The 19,354-nt window shown below is 38.3% G+C and overlaps 1 protein-coding gene across 5 annotated transcripts in view; it reads right to left on the bottom strand.

Annotated features, from left to right (window-relative positions):
• Positions 1-316: 316 nt before the first annotated feature.
• Positions 317-19,354, bottom strand: part of SLC24A2 (solute carrier family 24 member 2) — a 113,902-nt gene continuing 94,864 nt past the window's right edge. For all 5 annotated transcript variants that reach the window (XM_071424931.1, XM_071424932.1, XM_071424930.1 and 2 more), the window contains 4 exons: positions 17,097-17,228; positions 9,989-10,078; positions 9,404-9,570; positions 317-7,356 (listed from right to left, as the gene is read on the bottom strand). In XM_071424931.1, the coding sequence (XP_071281032.1) occupies positions 7,107-7,356; positions 9,404-9,570; positions 9,989-10,078; positions 17,097-17,228 (639 nt within the window). In that variant the 3' untranslated portion in view covers positions 317-7,106. The remainder of the gene's footprint in view (positions 7,357-9,403; positions 9,571-9,988; positions 10,079-17,096; positions 17,229-19,354) is intronic.

Here is a 19,354-nt window from a genome sequence, read left to right as displayed (position 1 = left end):
CTGAACAGAACGACAGGGCTCCAGACATACACCCCTCCAGGTAGTTTGGATTCACATTGAGCAGTAAATGAAAAATCCTTGTCTAACAAAATTTTAAGCTCACTGAAAGACAGGCAATTTCCTTACTCTGTGTATACACAGAAGGTAGCACTGGGACACGGCAAGAGGCAAGCAGCATGGCTTGAACACCAGTAATGATGAGCAGCACTGCAGCTCATCACTGAAACTGGAGAAGGGAGTTAAAATACTATTTTCAGAGCAACAGCAAACCCAAGACCCAAGACAAAAGATACTGAGCAAATTGACACACTCTTCATTCTTTTTATTAGTATTTATTGTTATTGTTATTCACACTTAGACAACTCAGTTACATTAAGTGATTTATATGAAGAACTCTGTATTAATATGATAAGGTGAGAAAGTGTACACGCCACAGTGAAACATTCTGTAGATAGTGAAGTAGGACCTTGATAGAAGGGATTATTTCCAAGAGCCTATATACAAATAAAGGTAACTTTCATACTATATACAAACATATTCACAGAGCATATACTGATTCAGCGATACAAGAGTATAATCTAGTGAATAATGATCCATACACTTAAACACATGAGAAAAATTGGAATTTTCAGGAGGTTGCCTGGACTTGCAAAAGGAAATGTATTTTTACTTTTAAAGTTTGAAATGAGTAAAGATGGGGGACTTCAGATTTTTCTTACAATAGGCTGAAAATTATGGATGATAAGAGTATGAAAACTACAAAGTGAAACAAACATGCTAGAAACACTTTATTACAAAAATAGCCTCTGATTGTCAGTTATAACACACTATTTTCACATCACAATACCATCTCCCGATCTTGCCATCTTAAGTGACAGAAATAATTTTAATTCATGTAAGTCAATTCCCCAGAGTCAGGATTGCAAAACTAAAACTGCAACAGAGATCTTGATAATGGAAATGAACACAAAACCAAGTGAAATCCTTTGGCATTACTTAATTTTGATGAGGGATTAAAATAAATGATTTATTTCTATTGGATAACCTGACCCTGAAAACATTTTGAAAAATTGACAGAAGCAACTCATCTCTTACAAACTTACTAAAACATAAGGAACTTCCTTTACTGTGATCTCAGTGGGAGAAAACATCAAAGGAGCAGAATTATTTAATTGCTTTATTTGGCCTGACTCTGCAAGCATTTTATTCCTTCTCCTGGGGTGAACAAGGGTAGCAGGATTGAGTCCCTACTGCAAAGGTAGTGTGCAGCATTTTGTACAGCCCCATAGGAAAACTCAAGAAGATGAGGAGCAAACTCCCCCGACTTACTCACAGCATCACTAAGGTGAAACCAGATCCTGCTTTACTGTACATTTATTTGTCAGTGTTTGACATTATACCTTAAACAGAGACATGGAATTGATTCTTTACTTTAAAATTAATGATCCCCTTACTTAGAAACCCCATACTAGTCTTCTGGGTTCTTTATGGCTTCTTTTTGCATTAAGACAACTATGTGACATAAAATAAAAATAAAAATAAAATAGTAAAGTGCACAATCTTTAAAAATGTGTACAAGTTTCATTGTTGGGATTGGTTTTGTGTTTCACGAGTGGAGAATTTACAATAAATCTACATGAATGTACAGTTCATTTACCAGTCTTGAATTACTCATTCTTGTCCTGGGCTATTTCACTTATGGCTCGTGTAGGAACGATACGGCCAATTATGTGCCTGGTCTACCCACACTCCAAGGGATTACATGGCTTCTAGGCTGGGGCTGACCTGTGTCTGGCTGGCTGGAGCATGGGCTCAGTGCCATGTTAATGTGACAACATGACTTCTGGAGCAGACACGGCTTGCATCCAGTCAAGCAGGAACACAGGCAGGGGAAGGCTCAAGCTACCTGCACCCATCCAGGCAGACAAGTCCTGGGATGCTGCACACTGACACCCAGCAACACACTGCAGACCTACAGGATGGCCTGTCTGAGCTACGGGGCTCTGAGCCACCTGTGACTGCTGCATTGGATGGGTACACTGAACCGCAGGACTTCCATTTGGAGGTGACTCTCAACAGTTCCAATGGAAATGATGGGCATCTCAATACCAATATTCCTGTAGCTGATGGCAACAGACCCAGAAGATCAGTTGCCATCAACCAGGCATGAAACCCATGGCTTTTGGAGGATTGGAGCAGGATTCTTCTCCACACTGTTGCAAACTATCCCATTTGATAATCTCAAATTCACTTTCTGTAAGTATTTTTCTTCAATTTAACTTTCCAGGAATAGCAGAAAAAAAAAGAATCACCTGCTCAAACCATGCCTCAGTTACTTGTGTCATTGTTATTTACAAGAGGTAAAATTGTTTCCAAGAATACAAGTGAATGTAATTTATCTCTTTGTACATAGCTCCCAGGACAATTAGGTTTGTAATATAACAGCATTTATGAAACACAGGAACTTAAGATAAAAGTATCTTGTCCAGGTTAATGGCAGAATTCTTCTGTATTTCATTGGGCCAGTTCTTAGAGAAGGGATTATTTCCTTGTTATAAATAAAGAAAACCATCTGATACAGACTCATACTTGACTCAGAACATAAGTTATATGGACCACAAGATGCTATTTTAAGGAATTACTGCTGAAGGAATAATAATTAAAAAACATTGAATATCCCCTTTTTTGCAAAATATGTAATGAAGTAAAAGACAACCAGAGAAATAATCCCTTAAAAAACACCCAAACATTAATAATATTTCTAAGCATCTATTTTTTCACTGTACTTGGATTAACTACATGTTTAACTTACCACTTTGTGGACCTTCATATCCACACACAACAGTACCATGAGTGACAGTGACCATGTCAACTACTTCAGAGAAGTGTATGTTGAAATTATATGGTAGGTTCATTGCCATTACAAACAAATGACACCTAGATAAGGTTGCTTGTCACCCACTGTGCTTTATGCTTCATGAAGTTTATGCAGTCAGCCACATCAACTGGATACATAAGCAGAAGCATACAGACACAAGAGCCTGTCTGCACTATAAGAAAGCACTAGCTTTCAGTAAAATAGTTAATTTAAAATACATAGAGCTTTGCTGAAAGATTTTTCCATGTCTACGTGTAGTTCTTAAGGAGAGAATCTTCACACCACACTTTTAATCACACTTCTATAGCTTTTACCAAGTTGTGACCAGGGTGGCTTATGCAGAGGGAAAACAGAATAGTTGTAAGACTCAAGTGGTATTTCGTACCAATGGGGCCCATTCTCATATTTAATTCCAATAAAGTTAGTGCAGAAGACCTTTAAAACTGGCTACAATCTGAGCCATGATCCTCTTCAAATGCTACCAGAAATCCCTTCCAAAAATTGTGTTCAATACTGATTCTATTCAGAGATGATGGTGCCACAGAGGGTTGGTTTTTAATCTGAAGTTGCATTCTTTTCTTACTTCTATGTTTCCAAGCTGGTGTCCTGAAAGTGCTAAGCTAGAACAGGACCTTTATCAATGCCAATTTTTCTATTAATTATTCATTTATACTTCATAAGGATTATGTAGACAGCAGTAGTGATTGAGTTAGTGAGCACGGACATACAGGCAGGGGGAAAAGGCTTCAACACCAGTTAGTTCACTATAGAATTTGGGCAGTGTGAAGGACTGGATCCCTAGTGAAGTTATACAAAACTTTGGCTGAACAAAATAGAACTTTGATTTTTAGGTATGCTTGATTTCTAGGTGTGCAATGTTGAGAAGAGTTCGTGATCCTACACTGAAATAATTATGAACAATGAGAAACACTTTATGCTGGGAAATTTGCTGAAATTGTAAAACAGGAATGTTGCAAAAACTGTGTGTGTTTCTGGCAGCATTGAGTCTGGAACACTCACTGACATCCAGTCACTGGGTTGGAGCAGCTTTTGACTGTTTTCTCAGCATTCTAGTTTAAGATTGAATTCCTTCTGTACAGGATAAAGGACTAAGCTTCTCCCTCCATCCCACTCCTCTTTACTAGCCAGCAGAGCTGTTGTCTTGTAATCAAAGAGCACATCAGCATTCAAGTATCCACAAACAGTTTACCCCAGCAGTAGAAAGGTGCCTTGGCAAGTATAAACATTGTTCACAGAAAGCACCACACAATTGAAATCTGTCCTATTACCTCTGGATCTGAGGTACCACTGGCACAGTTATTCAACCATTTGAAAAATGATCTGCCCAACAGATACAAGGCAGTGAGAGACATGACGTGTCTTATTCTGGAGAAGGAGAAGTTGTTTATAATACCTTCTTAGATAAAGATGTGATAGGGACAAACAGACAAACAAACAGGGAAAGAAATGAGACACATTTTAAGACAGTATAGAAATGCCATTACAGGATATCAGTCCTTAATGGTGTACATAAAGGTCTTCCTATAAGCTGTTGATGCCAGTTACTCTCTACTCCCTACCTGCCCTCAGTGGGCCAGCAGTCTCTGCTGCAGATGCTCTGAGTGCACCAGAGAGCTCTCAGAGCTCTGAAGGTCAGGTGAGAGTTTTCTGTTTCCAGTATGGAAGTTGTTACACCATGATGGTATGAAGTTAAAAAAAAAAAAAGGAAAAACAAAAGTAGTGTACTAAATAGAGATTGAACTCTGGTCTGGTTTCTTGATTTGAAATGTCAGATCAGTGAAATCTGGGCATTGCAGTATTTTGTAAGTGCCCACATACACAGCCCTTACTTTGGATCACTCCTATGTATGATTCTGCTTACTTGGGAAAGGATTACCAGTTTTGAGCACTGTCATCAGAAACAAAAGCATTTGGTGACTCCTCTGGAATTGATTGTACTGCGGAGTCAGCTCTGTATTTTGGGACACACGTTCTGGTTGAGGTCAGAACTTGGGTTACAAATCGCTTTAGGCTGCTGTTCTGTCAGCAGAGGGCACCACAGGTATGTATATCCACCCACCTTTCCATGGCGTACACCCCTAGGAACAAATGTTAAAGATGGGCAGCCCTATCGTTAAGACAGGTAACAATTCTGCACCAGTGAAGGATCTTGACTACAAAGACAAGTTTTTGCTCTCAATGTGAGAAGCTCACTCTAAACAGCACTAAGAAGTAACAGATGTTGCTTGTTGTATGGTTAAGATCAAATACTGATTCTGCATGTAGCTAGGACTTAGGACAATATATGAGTAGCAGACATTGCAACTCCTAGTATCCTTCCTTTATTTCATTAACATCTCACTTTTTTCTTCATGATATCACATAATATTAATATTCCTAATATGAATTTTGTAATGATTTCTCTACCATTGTTTTCTGTCAAGTCCTTATTTTCTAATCATACACTGTTACATAAAAACACATACAACAGGAAAACAGTAAAGGACAAAGGGGATGAATGAGAAACAAACAGTGTGGAGCAGAGAAAAACAGCCAAGACAAAATGTGCTGAGACTTCTGTTACACAGATGTGAGAATGGCATTGCCATTGAGAGCACAATACACATATAAAACAATGATGAAACAGGTCACAGAAATGCACTGAAACTTCACGAACTCTTAATTGCACAAAAGACTTGAATAAACAAATGATGATTATGTGAAATAATTTTTTAACATTCATTCCAGTCCTCTCATTTTTAAAAAAATCAGCCAAACTACAGAAAGTTAGTTGCTTTCTCCCTTCTTGGTTTTTTCTGCTCTAGGTTTGGACTTTCTCATTCTCTCAGTATCTCAGAAAAAGGTCGTTGCATATTCACTCCTTCCTTTCTTTAGACATGTACACTTCCAGCAATACTGAAGAATTTTCATGTAAGTTTCCTGCAGCTCCACTGTATTTAAATTGTGTTTCTCCTACCTAGTTTCAAGATTTATAACAGCAAATGTGAACTTCCCCAGCTTTATACAACAGCTGGAGATCTCTTCCAGCAAATAACTATATGTAGCTGTGAAGGTCCTTACACTCCAAGTAATAGTGAAAGCCTATAAAGTATATATTCACTTAGCAATTAGGCTGCCACTTTATAACTACTTCTATTTTCTTTATGAAATACTATGCGTAAGCAAATTAGCCTTTTTATTCTGGCATGAAAAGGCAAACTCATAACAGCATCTGAAAGCCATTGGTACTGTTGATATTGCCGCATTAGAAAAAATGGTGTGTTCACATAGCTGTATGATGTCACTGCATGCTGCGTTGCTATTAGAGAAGAAAGATTATCCCCATTCTGGTCTTTGCATGAGAATGCAATGAAAATCTGCACCAGTTACAAAATGGTCAGGCATCATGACTGCTTCAGTGCCAGAGTTTCTGGAACCTGAAGAGTTTTGCAAGATGTAAGAAACCACCATTAACATCCTGCTGATTGCCTTTACAGACCTGTGATGCAGATGATCAAAACACTGATGAATTCCCTGGCTTAGCTGAAATCACATCACATAAATCCACTTACGTGAAGAGACATACAAGCCCTTCCCTGTTTGTGACTCATCGCTTGGTGTATGCTTTCCACTGAGGAGTTTCAGCAGGTTATTGGAAAAATCCTGTACCAGGGTGTGTGGGGGGTGGTGCCTCCACAAAGTTAATATTAGCATTCCCCTTGGAAGAGGAGAGCTTTGAGAACTGAGCACACAGGGTGTCTGTGTGTGCTACTACAGAGAAGGAGAAGTCTGCAGGTAGGTACTGTAGGCAGAGGAGAAGCAGTAACTTTCACTGCTGCCGGGGGCACGGTGTGTGTCCAGTGCTGAGCAGCGAGGATGTTCTGCAGCAGAGGAACCCTTGGTGCTCCCAGACTCAGCTCTTCAGGCGTTACTGCAATGTCCAGCAGCAGCCGTGCTTCAGCTCTGAGACTGACCCTTTATGTCCTTTTCTTTCTTTCATTCTTTCAAAATCGAGGAAGAGAAAATTTACAGATCCATGGGTTATTCCTGCTGCAATTTTCCACTGTGGTTTTTTTTTTTCTGCTGTTTTGTTTTGACATATGTATCTTTTCTATAATAAATAGATCTGGTTTTTTTGGGTTTTTGTTGGGGTTTTTTTTTTTTTTTTTTTTTTTTTTTTTTTTTTTTCCTGTTGAGAAAAAAATAACTTTCCACTCTCCACTTCCTGCTAGATGGAGACAGGACACTGGATCACTTTGTCCTCCAGAAGGACACTGACAATCAGGAACACAAAATAAAGCCCAAACATGAAGAAACCCAGGATTTTATTCATCTTCCACTTGCAGGAAGCAATGGAGAGGATGACGAAGAGCAGCATGATGAAGAGGAGGACAATCGCACAGAACAGACCATTGCTGCTGACTGTCACCGGGGCAAAGCTGTTAACCACAGCATACAGGAGCCATGGAAGAGGAAGGCTGTTAAGAAACAGAAAAATTAATTTAAAACATTGCAGAAGTCCAGAAGGGAGCACTAGAAGGTTTCCGGTGACATATCAAAACACAACCAAAGGCCTCCTGCATAAAGTGAGGCAGGAAGAGGTTCAACTCTTCTAATAATTGCATAAATATAAATTGTAAGCTTTCTCATGGTTCTTGGAGAGAAAACACAGGATTTTTTGCCCCCCCACTCTTCCACCAATTATAGTAGTGAATTATATTTCCCTTGGCTGGCAAATCGCTTGGCATCCTGTCTGTGAAGAGGAAAACCCCTTTCATTCGTTTCTAGATTTCACACTATCTGCTGAAGCTATTTGCACACTCTTTCCAAGAGCCTGCCTGACAGGAGGGTGGCTTGGAAAGAAACATGACCTTGCCATGAAGAACCAGCCCTCTGCAAGGCACTGCCTGCAAAATTTCGCCCTTAAATATCTTTGTCCACATTTACTGTATAAACCTCTGTTAAACTGTGAACTTCAATTGAACTTCAGCTTAACTTCTATTTCTGTGTTTGCTGTCATTGCATTTCTCATCTCTCACGCCACAGAAGGAGACAATATCCCTCTGCAAGATGTCAAGCTGAAATAAATATTTAAGAATTGACTGGAGCTTAGCAGGCTTAGAAAGCATGAAGTGAGTTGTCAGAAGCTCACAACATTAAAACTTTGAATAAGCAGCTCAGGAGAGAATAATTTATTACAGCTGCAGTACTAACTACACCAGTCTACAGCTCAGCTGTGCCATTTCTGTTGTAAATGTAGCAGACTGGTGCAGGACAAAACCATTTCCTTTGGCAGGAAGATTAAACATTTTTTAAAAAGTAAGAAAGCACTGCAAAAGAGAAATAATTTTGTAATGCATGCTCTGTACTCCAAGTTGGAGGACATGGTTTTCATGCATTTTACAGGTTTGCTGCATATAGATATTTCAAAGACTGAATGCTTCTGCATTAATAGAAAATTGGCTAAGTTTTCCTACTATGTCTAAAGTACTGCCATTAGCTAACAGATAAAGTAAAAAATATATTTACTATACATTCAAACTTCAGGATCCTTTTTTGTACCTTTTTGCAGATGCTGGTATATTTCCAGCTGTGAAAATCAGGATCTCTTCTACAACCAGGCTGTCTGGGACTGTAACTGTGACTAGACCTGTTCCTCTGTTTGTGTGTGATAGCAAGAAGCAACCAAAGATGGAGAAATTGAAAGTATGGACATGATTCTCAGTACCTCCATCATGTGTTGAAGATGGTAATGTGGGAACAAAGACAGAATTTATCTGTGTATTTCCTGCACACTTTTGAAACACTGACGCATGGATTACACTGTTTCTGAATCTGATCTACCTTGGTCTCAAAAGATCAAAAAAGAATTTGAATTACAACATTATGCCACAAATCATTACCCTAGAGCTGCCATGAAGCAGTGAAGTGTAAATATAAAACTTCTGCACAATCTCATGTACCTTCACATTGTCAGAGCTATAAAAAGGGTCCTTTTTGTTAACAGAGAGTTGGTTTGTAATTTTGGACTTGTCAGGTATAGAAAAAAAATTAATCACATGGCAACAGCAGCCTAAATCAGTTACACAAGACAACAACTTTCTGTTGTTATTACAGAAAACATGTTGATTACTGCAGAGGCAATGAATTATTCCTGATCATCATTTATAAAGAAAGCTCTAGTATAAGCCCAATGAGTGGTAGCAGAAAGCAAACAGCAACCACACAAAAGTATGAAAAGCTTTGAAATTCCTTTTCGGAACGATGCCCTTGCACAATTTTAAAGTGCAATTCACTTGCCTAAGCCTCTCTGTGACATATCAAAGCAAGGATTAGGCAACGAATTTATAACATTTTTTCATGCAGACATCTATAAACTTCAGAGCACTTGCCACAGTAACATTCGCTTCGTATTTGCATTACTCTGGTTTTTAAAGATTGCTGCTTGTGGGCAATACCACAGCAATGTGCTAAGAACAAAAGAGTTGTTTAAAATAGACACAATTTTCTTGGTGTAGAGCTTACCCCACTGTGATGTCAAATATGTTGCTTCCAACAGAACTGGATACAGCCATGTCCCCCAGACCTTTGCGTGCTACAATAACACTGGTAATAAGGTCAGGTATGGATGTGCCAGCAGCTAGAATAGTCAGTCCCATGATTTCTTCAGTAATACCAATGGTCTCTCCAACCTAGAAGAGTTTAAATAAAACCAGAAAAAAGTTTCCTGCAGTGAAGAAATGTTTTCAACTGTCCTGGACTTTCCCACTAGCTTGGAGAATACCAGGCAAGATCACTGAAATTCTAGTTTTCATGGATTTTCCCATGTATCAGGAGAAAGGTAAGGCTTTCAAACAGAAGCATAAGGTATTGACAGTCAGTTGCTGATAGTTCTGATGTTACAAGAATGATCAAGTCCTGTGGTCAGGCCAACCACAGCTCTCGGAGCTACTTATCATTTAGTGAGTACTGATTTACTTTACCCATGGCTACAGCTCCTGAAATAAAGCAGCACCCAGCATGAGATAGATGGACTCTGATTAGAAATGATCTTTTACAGTGCAAAACATAATGCAGGGCTTTTATTTTGTAAGAGTATCACCTCCTTACCTGGTGTGCCCACCAGACCATCAAGTAAGAAAAGAAGGCAATCCAGCTGATAGAACCAAAAAACGTGATAGGAAAAAATTTTCTTGAAGTCTGAAACAGAAAGAAGGAGGAACAGTGAAAACTTATATTGAAGGGTGATATGCCATACTCTTAATTCCTTCTCAATATGAGAGTGGCTTCTTATTTTTTCTGATGGCCTGTTCTAAGCAACTGTTCTGATCATCATCAGATGATCAAAATACCTGTCAAGAAAAGTAAGAAACAGATGCCCTGACATTGGTATATATGTACCTCATCCTTCCAATTGCTTCAGTCACAAAATAAGATTTCCTAAAAACTTGTGTGATGACTGGCAAGTTCTGGGTTGTCATTTTTATAATTATTTGTTATGATGCAGTTTGCATATGCATGTGTTTAGCTCAATAGTGGTTTGACTTCTAAATTTATTAATAGTTTCATGTTTCTTCAGAATGAATGTTTTCAAATTGCTTCAAAAGGTGCCCATATCTTTCCTTCCTACATTAGTAACTTTTTGCAACAAATTTCAGTCAGTATAAAAAAGACTGCCATATGGCAGAGGTAAAAACACATACACCTAAAATTTATTACAGCATTTACTCTGCTTGTGAGAAGTACATACTTTCTCAATAGAAGATATGTTAAGCACGTATTTTCCATGCTTCATTTTGTAGAGAAATTTAATGTTGTAATGTTATAAAAGCATGCAAAACATACTGCCAGGCCCTTCAATGAATTAAAAACTCTCTTTAAGACCGAAGGAACTTAATTTTAATTTTCACTGTTTCCCTTACTTGTGTCAGATTTTGAACAGACAGAATTTTTGTGAAGAACACAGAATTTTTGTGTTCTTGCAGCCAACGAATGGGTTATATTCAGATTAATGATTTATTTTGGTTTCTGTTCTTTCCAATCTTATGCATTTTCCAAATTACCTATTGACTAACTGAATCTATGTAACAAAAAGAAGTCAAGCTAACTACTAAAGGAAGGGAACAAAATTGCAATACTGCACCAGGCAAACACTATCTAATCAAATTAGTACTTAAAATCAAATTTGTCCTGTGAATGAATTCTAACAGTCTTTCTTTATGGTCATTGACCTTCTGAATGCAGATCTTACCCTAGATGATTTCTGACATGCGACTAGCAGAGTTCTACAAATTTAAATGAATAACCAGTAAGACTACCTATGGAAGTAAGTTATACAACTCTGAATGCCTCTTGCAGCTGCTGCTCAGTCCTGCAGTACTTATTCCCATTTAGTCCTCACTAAATCCACTTCCACTCCAGAATTTTTGTGCCCCCTTTCAATGCAGGTCATGCCCCTGCTGCACCAGCAGGCTCACTAAGACTGTGGATCATTCCTAGGTGTTGTGGAAGTATATGGGATTGCAGGGCTTTCCCTCAGTGTGTCCAAAATACCATTTGTTCTGATTCAGATTCTTCAAGCCATAATAAACATTTCTTTTTTTAGGGAGTTTACAGAGCTGCACAGTCAGCTTTCCTTATATAACAAACTCAACAGACATTTGTATGAAACAGTTTCACATTTTGGAATTGATTAGCACAGAATCAGAGGGTGGCTGTAGACCAAAAGATGATCAGTGTATTGGGCTGGCCATTAGAGCTGGTCAAGCAGGAATGTCACTGCGTTTTGCCAGCTGAACCTGGAAACAATGAGGCTGGTCTGTAGCTCAGTGAGACTGTGTAGACTTTCTGCTGATGGAACTAGAACGAGCTCGGGATGTTAACAGATGTAAAAAGGGTAAAGTCAGCAATGACAATTGTGCACACTCATCTACAGCATGGGGCAAATAGAAGGTCCATATCTGTTCAGCAGCAGATGCAGCTGCTGGCTGTGCTACAGAGCACTAACTCATTCCCTCTGTGTACTTTGCATAATGCTAAATGTCCTCCTGAAAACTGAGCATGTTGACTAACACAACCTATACAATTTCACAACTGAATATACACAGAAATACACATTAAAAATGGTATAGATTTAACAACACTACCAGAGGGATAGAACACCTCTTCTGTGAGGAAAGGCTAAGAGAATTTGGACTGTACAGCCTGGAGAAGAGAAGGCTTTGGGGTGATCTAATTGCAGTCTTCCAGTACCTAAAGAAAGCCTCTGAGAAAGAGAGAGACTTTTCAAAATAGCCTTTTCTAGTCCTCTAGTCCTGTTCAAATTACAGGACTAGAGGACTAGAAAAGTAGAAAAAAAGAAGGTTTAGATTGGACATTAGGAAGAAGCATTTAGTATGAGTGTGGTGAGACACTGGAACAGGCTGCCCAGAGAAGTTGCGAATGCCCCATCCCTGGCAGTGTTCAAGGCCAGGTTGGACCAGGCTTTGAGCAACCTGGCCTAGTGAAATATGTCCCTGCTCATGTCATGGGGGTTGGAACTAGATGATCTCTCAGGTTCCCATCCAACCCAAACCATTTTATGAATCTGTGATTCTAAACTCCCTCATAATATAAATAACTGAACACCTGTTGGAGTAAAAGTGGTCCAGTAGGTGTTTTAAATAGATTACCCTTAAATAACCACCACAGCACCTGGAAACATCCTTTTCATATAAATTCCACTACTGTCACAAGTATTGTTTTTAGAAGTACTCAGAGTATTTTGGTTGATCTATTTCTTAATTGCTTCTTAACTCATTACAGAGTTACTTTTTCAAGAGAGCTCTAAATTTCTGTCAAACCAGGAAATATGATAATGAGCTTATGATGGAACCTACTCAGATGGAATTTTAAGTTTAAAATCAAAATTTTATATGCACTGGGATACAGAAGACCTTAATGCGAAAGGAACACAATTTGAAAGAAACATATCAATGGCTGTTATAATGATCTGACACCAGTGGGAGCAGAATTAAGACTGGTAGAAATAAATTAATCTAAATAGCCATTTCTCTTTTAAAACTAAGCAGCTAGTACTTTTTTTCACCATTCCTCTAAGTCAACTTTTCCAACTTCCAACATTTTCCATCTTCCCCATAAAAGCTCCGATCTTTTGGCAAGACATATGGGTAATGAGACAATGAAGCAATAAACTTGTTGGAACTGGTCACAAAGGCTGCACAGAGCACCTTGCAGCACTGCAATTTGAATGATCACTGCACAATACTCAAGATTTAAGCATACCCTGGCTTAAGCAAAACTAATACATGCTGGTCAGTAATAGCACTCTGATGGTGTGATTGTGTACATCAAATGGTTCTGGCAAAATAAGGAGACACTGCCTGAGTCAGACAACCAGAGAATTTGGATGGCTAAGAACTACAAGTCAGTAACTTCGCAGCATGTGTACTCCTCGCCTGTCTTAGCTAATCCTCTCCCACTAAAATTAACTGATAAGCAGCAGTCTAAGATACTTTAATAGGCTTAACACTTAAATTACCTATTTTAAAATGGGGAGCATTTAAATTCAGAAAGGGCAAAATTAAAAGCTTATACATTTTACAGGAGATGAAATAAAAAATGGAATCCACAGATACTGCTTTATAATATGCATATAGATGAAAATTTGAAAAGCTATAACCAGAATGCTGATTCTTTTCTGTATGCTGGATTTTATTTCAGACTGTAACAATAAATATCATGCTTGTTTTGTAACTAGTTTCAGCATTCTTTTATGAATTTTATGTATATAGATTTATGTATATAGATTTATGTATATTTTATGTATATAGATTATGAGAGCTGCCAATTCTAAGCATTTTCCTAGAAAAATTAGTCAGAGACAGCAGACAGCAATACTTCTCTCCATCTTTTTCAGTAGTTGTTGTGGTGGTTGTCTGGTAAAGACAGAGTGCAGGGATCGTTAGCAATTGGCTCTTTTGTGGTCAAAGAAACAGATAAATGAGAGAAGCCATGGCTGATTCAGTTCATATGCTATTTTCCTTTAACAAAAGCAGAAGGATTTTGTAGTTCCACTGTAGATTAGATGGATTTTTACTGTTCCTGTCTATCAGAAACCTTAAGAACATTTTTCTTGATACATTTCTATATATTTATTTAGTGCCAGTGTCTGAAAAACAGGGGTATAAGTAGCAAAAATAATCTAGATATAAAGGCTTTTCTTCTAAGAGCTCGATCCTGGAAGGCAGTATGTGCTGAATAATGTGGAAGGTAACTCTTTTAATTTTAGCCAGCATTATTACTAACATCTTTAACCTGAATGATTCATGTTTGTCTTGTTCATAAATGTATCTGCATTGCAAAGTTTGATCTTTCTTTCACACTTAACAGTGCTTAACTCTGATTATTCAGAATCTGCTCTTCTAACTGGATCTGTACAGGAACATGTTGTCCTTGTCCCCTTGGTAACAGTGCATCTCTGTATGGCAACAAGAGTTCATGCAAGTTGTAGCTCTTCGTTTATAATGGGAATTTGCAGAGATAGAAGGAACTCCCCCATATGGGTCCAGTGATGGCAGGACTGGAGCCCCAAGAGCCATTTTTCTGGCCCGTAATCCAAAGGGATGGACAGTGGAGTAAGGTTATAATAAATAACCTTACTTAAGGTTATTTATAACTTAAGGTTATAATAAAAGAGGTGGTGTTCAGTATCTGCTCCTGACCTACTGGGGCACCTTGGTCACATAATTTTTCTTTCAGTCTTTCAATATCTGTTCCTCCAGGGTATGGGCAGTTACATATGTGACCTTTACAGAGCCACTGGGGAAACAAGCCATTAGTACAGGAAAAATAGCCATTAGTGGTCAAAACACCTGAGCAAGAACTCAGGAAAAATATTCCCTAAGGGCACACCGACCTCTGGGATATGCCAACAACATTATTGATGTTATGGTAAGGATTATAATATATACTGGCTTAACATGAGCAGGTGTTATTAAGGAATTAAACACATTAAAACAATTCAGCTAGTCAACCAGCTGAGAGTTAGCTGAACCAATGCATAATCTACTTTAAGTATACAAAAATCTGCATATGTGTGCATGACAGCATAATAAGAGAGCAGGATTTTGCTAACTTTAGAACCAGAGACTTTGTCTACAAAATAATTTTTCTAGAGCTTCTGGATTTCATGGAACTAAATGTACCTCAGAATAGTACAAATAAATGCAGGGAAACCATCTCCTTTGTGTGGAGACAAAATATACACTAGAAAAAAGACTCTAGATAGAAGGAAGAACTTATTGAAAAGTGGACACCCACAGAGGATGCCAAAGGCTCCATATGGTCTTTCAAATCTGTATACACAGGCATTCACTTTATATATGCATATGCTAATCTGAGCATCCTGATGCAGAATTTGGGTTTCTGATTAAAATTATCACACTTGCAAATCGAGTCCCTGATGGCAGACCTGTCTAAAAAGTCTATTTGAGTATGATTTTAGGTTTTCTTTAACTTTTATCTCACAGATTTAATTGAAAATTGTTTTCTGATGCACATGCTGAGCTGTAATAGCAGGCATCAGTTTTGTTAGGAAGGGATTAGTGGGGATGGCACACAGAAATAAGTGAGAATATTTTGAAGATACATTAATAAAGCATACTTAAAATGTTAGATAGTTTGTGCAACTATCTGGTTAATTCTTTGACAACAATGTTCAAAGTAAGCAGCTTGTCATACTGATACAGCCCATCACCTCTTCTGTTAATCCACATGCAATTACAAACTACATTTTTTTTTCTGTACAAACTACACCTTTCAGTGAATGGAGTTTTAAAACTTTGTTTTTAAAACTTGCCTATCTGGAACATGCATCCATGTTTATCTTTTGTGGTATGGCAAGGTGTTCCAGCTGCTGGATGTCAGCATGGAGTTCTGTTGTGAATGGTACTAGTTTTAATAATTACATGCATCATAAACTTGCAGGCAACTTGTCAAGATATTCACTTCCCAAAGCTATTTTTGAAAAAATGTTCTCATTTGTACAGTACAGAATATTGAATAAAGCTACAGGTCTACTTTTATTAGCTCCAGATTTTCAAAATTCAAAATAATGCCCATAAATATTCCTCACTAATTTTATATTCAAATTATGAAAAAAATTACAAGGATGGTTTTGAATGATGAAAGGAGGGCATACATTCAGAAATAAATAATTTTTAAATTCATGCAATATGTTCTGTGTGTTATGTAACAAAAGTGATTTCCAGAGTTTTCTGGAATCTTTAAGAAAAAGAAAGCTTAGAAATTGGAAAAAGCGTGAGAAGGGAAAGAAGGGTAAATGTCAGTTTATAGCCTTTGGAACCTTTTATCTAAAAAAAGTCAGAGATCTTATTTTAGCTTCTTTCTTGCACTGAATTGCAGTTTTTCAGTGTGTGGGATGGGAGGAAGGTTTTTCACTGTGTGTGAGGAGAAAAGAAGAATTCAGGGTGTTGGTTTATAAACTTACATGCTGTGCATGCCTCTCTTGCACCAGTTTTAAACCTGTTTTTGATCCAGAAAGGAAAAGAGATTAAAACACCGCTATTTTATTTTTCAGGTCTTGATGCTCTCTCTTTTACTTTCCATGAGCTTTCCCAGTCAGGTCTATTTGTATATGTAAGTATAAAAGTGGTAAGCCTTGGTAACCTGTCAGTCTTACATTACTTCAAGCCGTGTTTAGGACAAAACTAGCAAGTATTTTATACATGAAAGGACTTACAAATCTCATCCTAGTATGAAAATTACAAGATTATGGATGGAAGAAAAAGGTCTAATAGAACATAAATTATGTTTGAACTACAGAAAAAGATTTAGACAGTGTAAAAGCCTTCCAGTCATATCCTTTTGGGCACTGCAGATAGACAGATACTCAGCACTCATGTGTTCTGCAGAGATTCAAAAATACAAATGTGAAGGCCCCAAAGAATTTTTCAGACCATTCACTTTATATCATAAAGTATAAGTGAATACAAATTATAATCTTTATAGAGCTATTAACAACCAGCTGCTCATAAACACCCATTTGCCATTTGAAGATTTGAATACTAACATTGTGACCTCTTCTTCAAAGAAGAAACAATTAGAAAAACCTAATAGCTCTAGTTCTTTTTTGGCATTTAACTAGACAGCCACCCTTTTGTGCAGTACACACTGACTTACAACAACAGTTACTTACAGGTTTTCTGACATCTGGCAGGGTAGCCCACAGTGGAAAAACAATGGGTAACACCAGAAGATAGGTGACCTGCTTGCGTGGGGTTTCAGGCCAGGCCAGGCTGAGAGGCTGTTCCTCCTCATCCTCTTCATTCTGTAAGAAAAGCTCCAGTGAGCAGATTATCAAAGTGGATGAATGAAGCTAGGGATTCTTTTAAAAGGAGTTCAAGGACAGCATTGTGTTTCAGGGAGAACTACAGCATCTCAAAATATTGCATTAACACCAGACCTACCTAACAACATTAGCCAGGCCACACCAAAAGAGACTCTGGCCAGACTGCTAGGGATCCCTATGGCACAGGCTGCCTGAGCACGTCCATTGGTTGACAATGTGGGTGATCCCTTGGGATGCACAGGGTGTCTCTGACAGGTGTTCCCATGGCTCTCCCTTGGGATGTGGGCTAGTCTAGTCATGGGTTAAAACTTGTCTGGGCTGCATCAAGCCTGGCCACACAGATGAGAGAGAGCACATGTGCACATACGTGCCTGTGTGCATACACACACACTCACACACACACGGTCACCTTTATGTGTGCATGTAGATGTGTGCGTGTATCTAACTTCTTAAGCTTTTGAGAGTAACTTGAAACCTTACTATTAAATATACATGCATACGTATATTGGTATGTGTGGTGTTCTCCACAGGGAGATAGGGTAGGTCAGGCACCTGTGGAGCTCTAGTGCTAAGCTGCTGGGGTCAGGCTGGGCTGCTCAGGGCTCTGCCCATTCAAACTGTGAAGCCAACAAGGACAGTGATGGCCCAGCTTCTCTAAACCCCAACACTGTTGTCAGGTTGTCTGTATGAGGAAAGGGCTTCTCCTTGTCTCTACCCAAACACTCATGTGTTCAGACCAGTCACAACACAGCAGTGTTCCTAACAACTTGGTGCTAAAACTGAAGACACTCCTCTCCAATTTGTGTCACTGATTTTCACACTGGTCCCTAGTTTCCATTTATGTGTTAGCTGCCCACCTGTCATCCCTGTTATAGAGTAGGTGTATAGGAACCCTCTCCTATGACAGCAAACATTTGGCTTCCACACATTTCTCTTTCCTTAGACTGCTTCTGCTAACAAAATGGAGCAAGTATAGTGGGCATGACTCAGCCTTTTGCACGCAGGTATTAAAATAACTTTTAAATTGTTAACATAGGTAGGTGATGTCTCCAGAACTGCACATAAATTGCAGAATTAGGCAACTGAAAAAACAGCCTGAATAGTACTTTCACACAGATGCGTATAATGCAAATGCTGTTAAACCTTGGAAAGATTTCTACGGAGCTCAATGAAAGCTAAAAAAGCCTGAAAAAGAGCACCCAGTGATAATTGTTTGACAACATGAGTGATATATGATGACTTCTTCAGGTAGTGTTCTTGGGTTTTATTTTTGAAAAAAAGATAATAATTGAGATATGTCCACAATATGCATGTTATTCCCCCCATAGATTTATAATCAGTTTCTTTTCAGTTATTGCCCTGTATTAAGATTGCTTACATAAACCTTATGACAATGCAATATAAAGCAATCATTTAAATTTTAACACCAGTTGTTCTTTTCTAAGCAAAAGAGTTATTGATGAAATGTCACCATATGTTGATATTGTTAATAACATTCTACTTACTGCCAGTTTTGAAGAACTGATCTTGATTATTCCACTATTGTGAACTTCCAAATTCTTGAACTACCTGAACTGATCAGTACTTACAGAAGCAAGCTCAGCTCTTAGCTTGGGTTTTTCACTATGAAGCTCTTAGCTTGGGCTTTTTCACCTGACATTAATGGACTGGAAGCAAACTCCTATTTACCTCTTGACACACTAATGAGTTGCAGTTACTTTTGAGTTGCGTGTTAATGTTAACAGAGGACAATATTTTGCTAAGCCCTATACTTTGTGAAACTCCCAAGTTGCCCGCTTGTATGACAACAGTAAAGTACACAGGTCATAATGGCTATAATCATTAAAAACATTTTAAAAATGTATGACCACAATTTGTAGCACTCAACACAGTACTTCAGAGACTCCTGAACTGCTTAAGAGGCTAGCTTTTGCCTTTAGCTTTCAGCTCCTCACTGAAATGGACATACTATGCTTCATTGCTGGAAATCTACTGAAGCCTGACTTCAGAGGAGCTGTGCTGGAGGAGACGTTTGTAAGGCTACTTCCTAAACCCAAATCCATTCACTTTCCATTCAGGTTGATGCATTTGGGGTGGGAAAATCA

Source organism: Agelaius tricolor, unplaced genomic scaffold, assembly GCF_023055355.1.
Source record: "Agelaius tricolor isolate 1412-34295 unplaced genomic scaffold, bAgeTri1.0.p SCAF_4, whole genome shotgun sequence".
Lineage (NCBI taxonomy): Eukaryota > Metazoa > Chordata > Aves > Passeriformes > Icteridae > Agelaius > Agelaius tricolor.
Note: the sequence above shows the minus strand (reverse complement) of the source record. Positions and strands in the feature narration are given on the sequence as shown.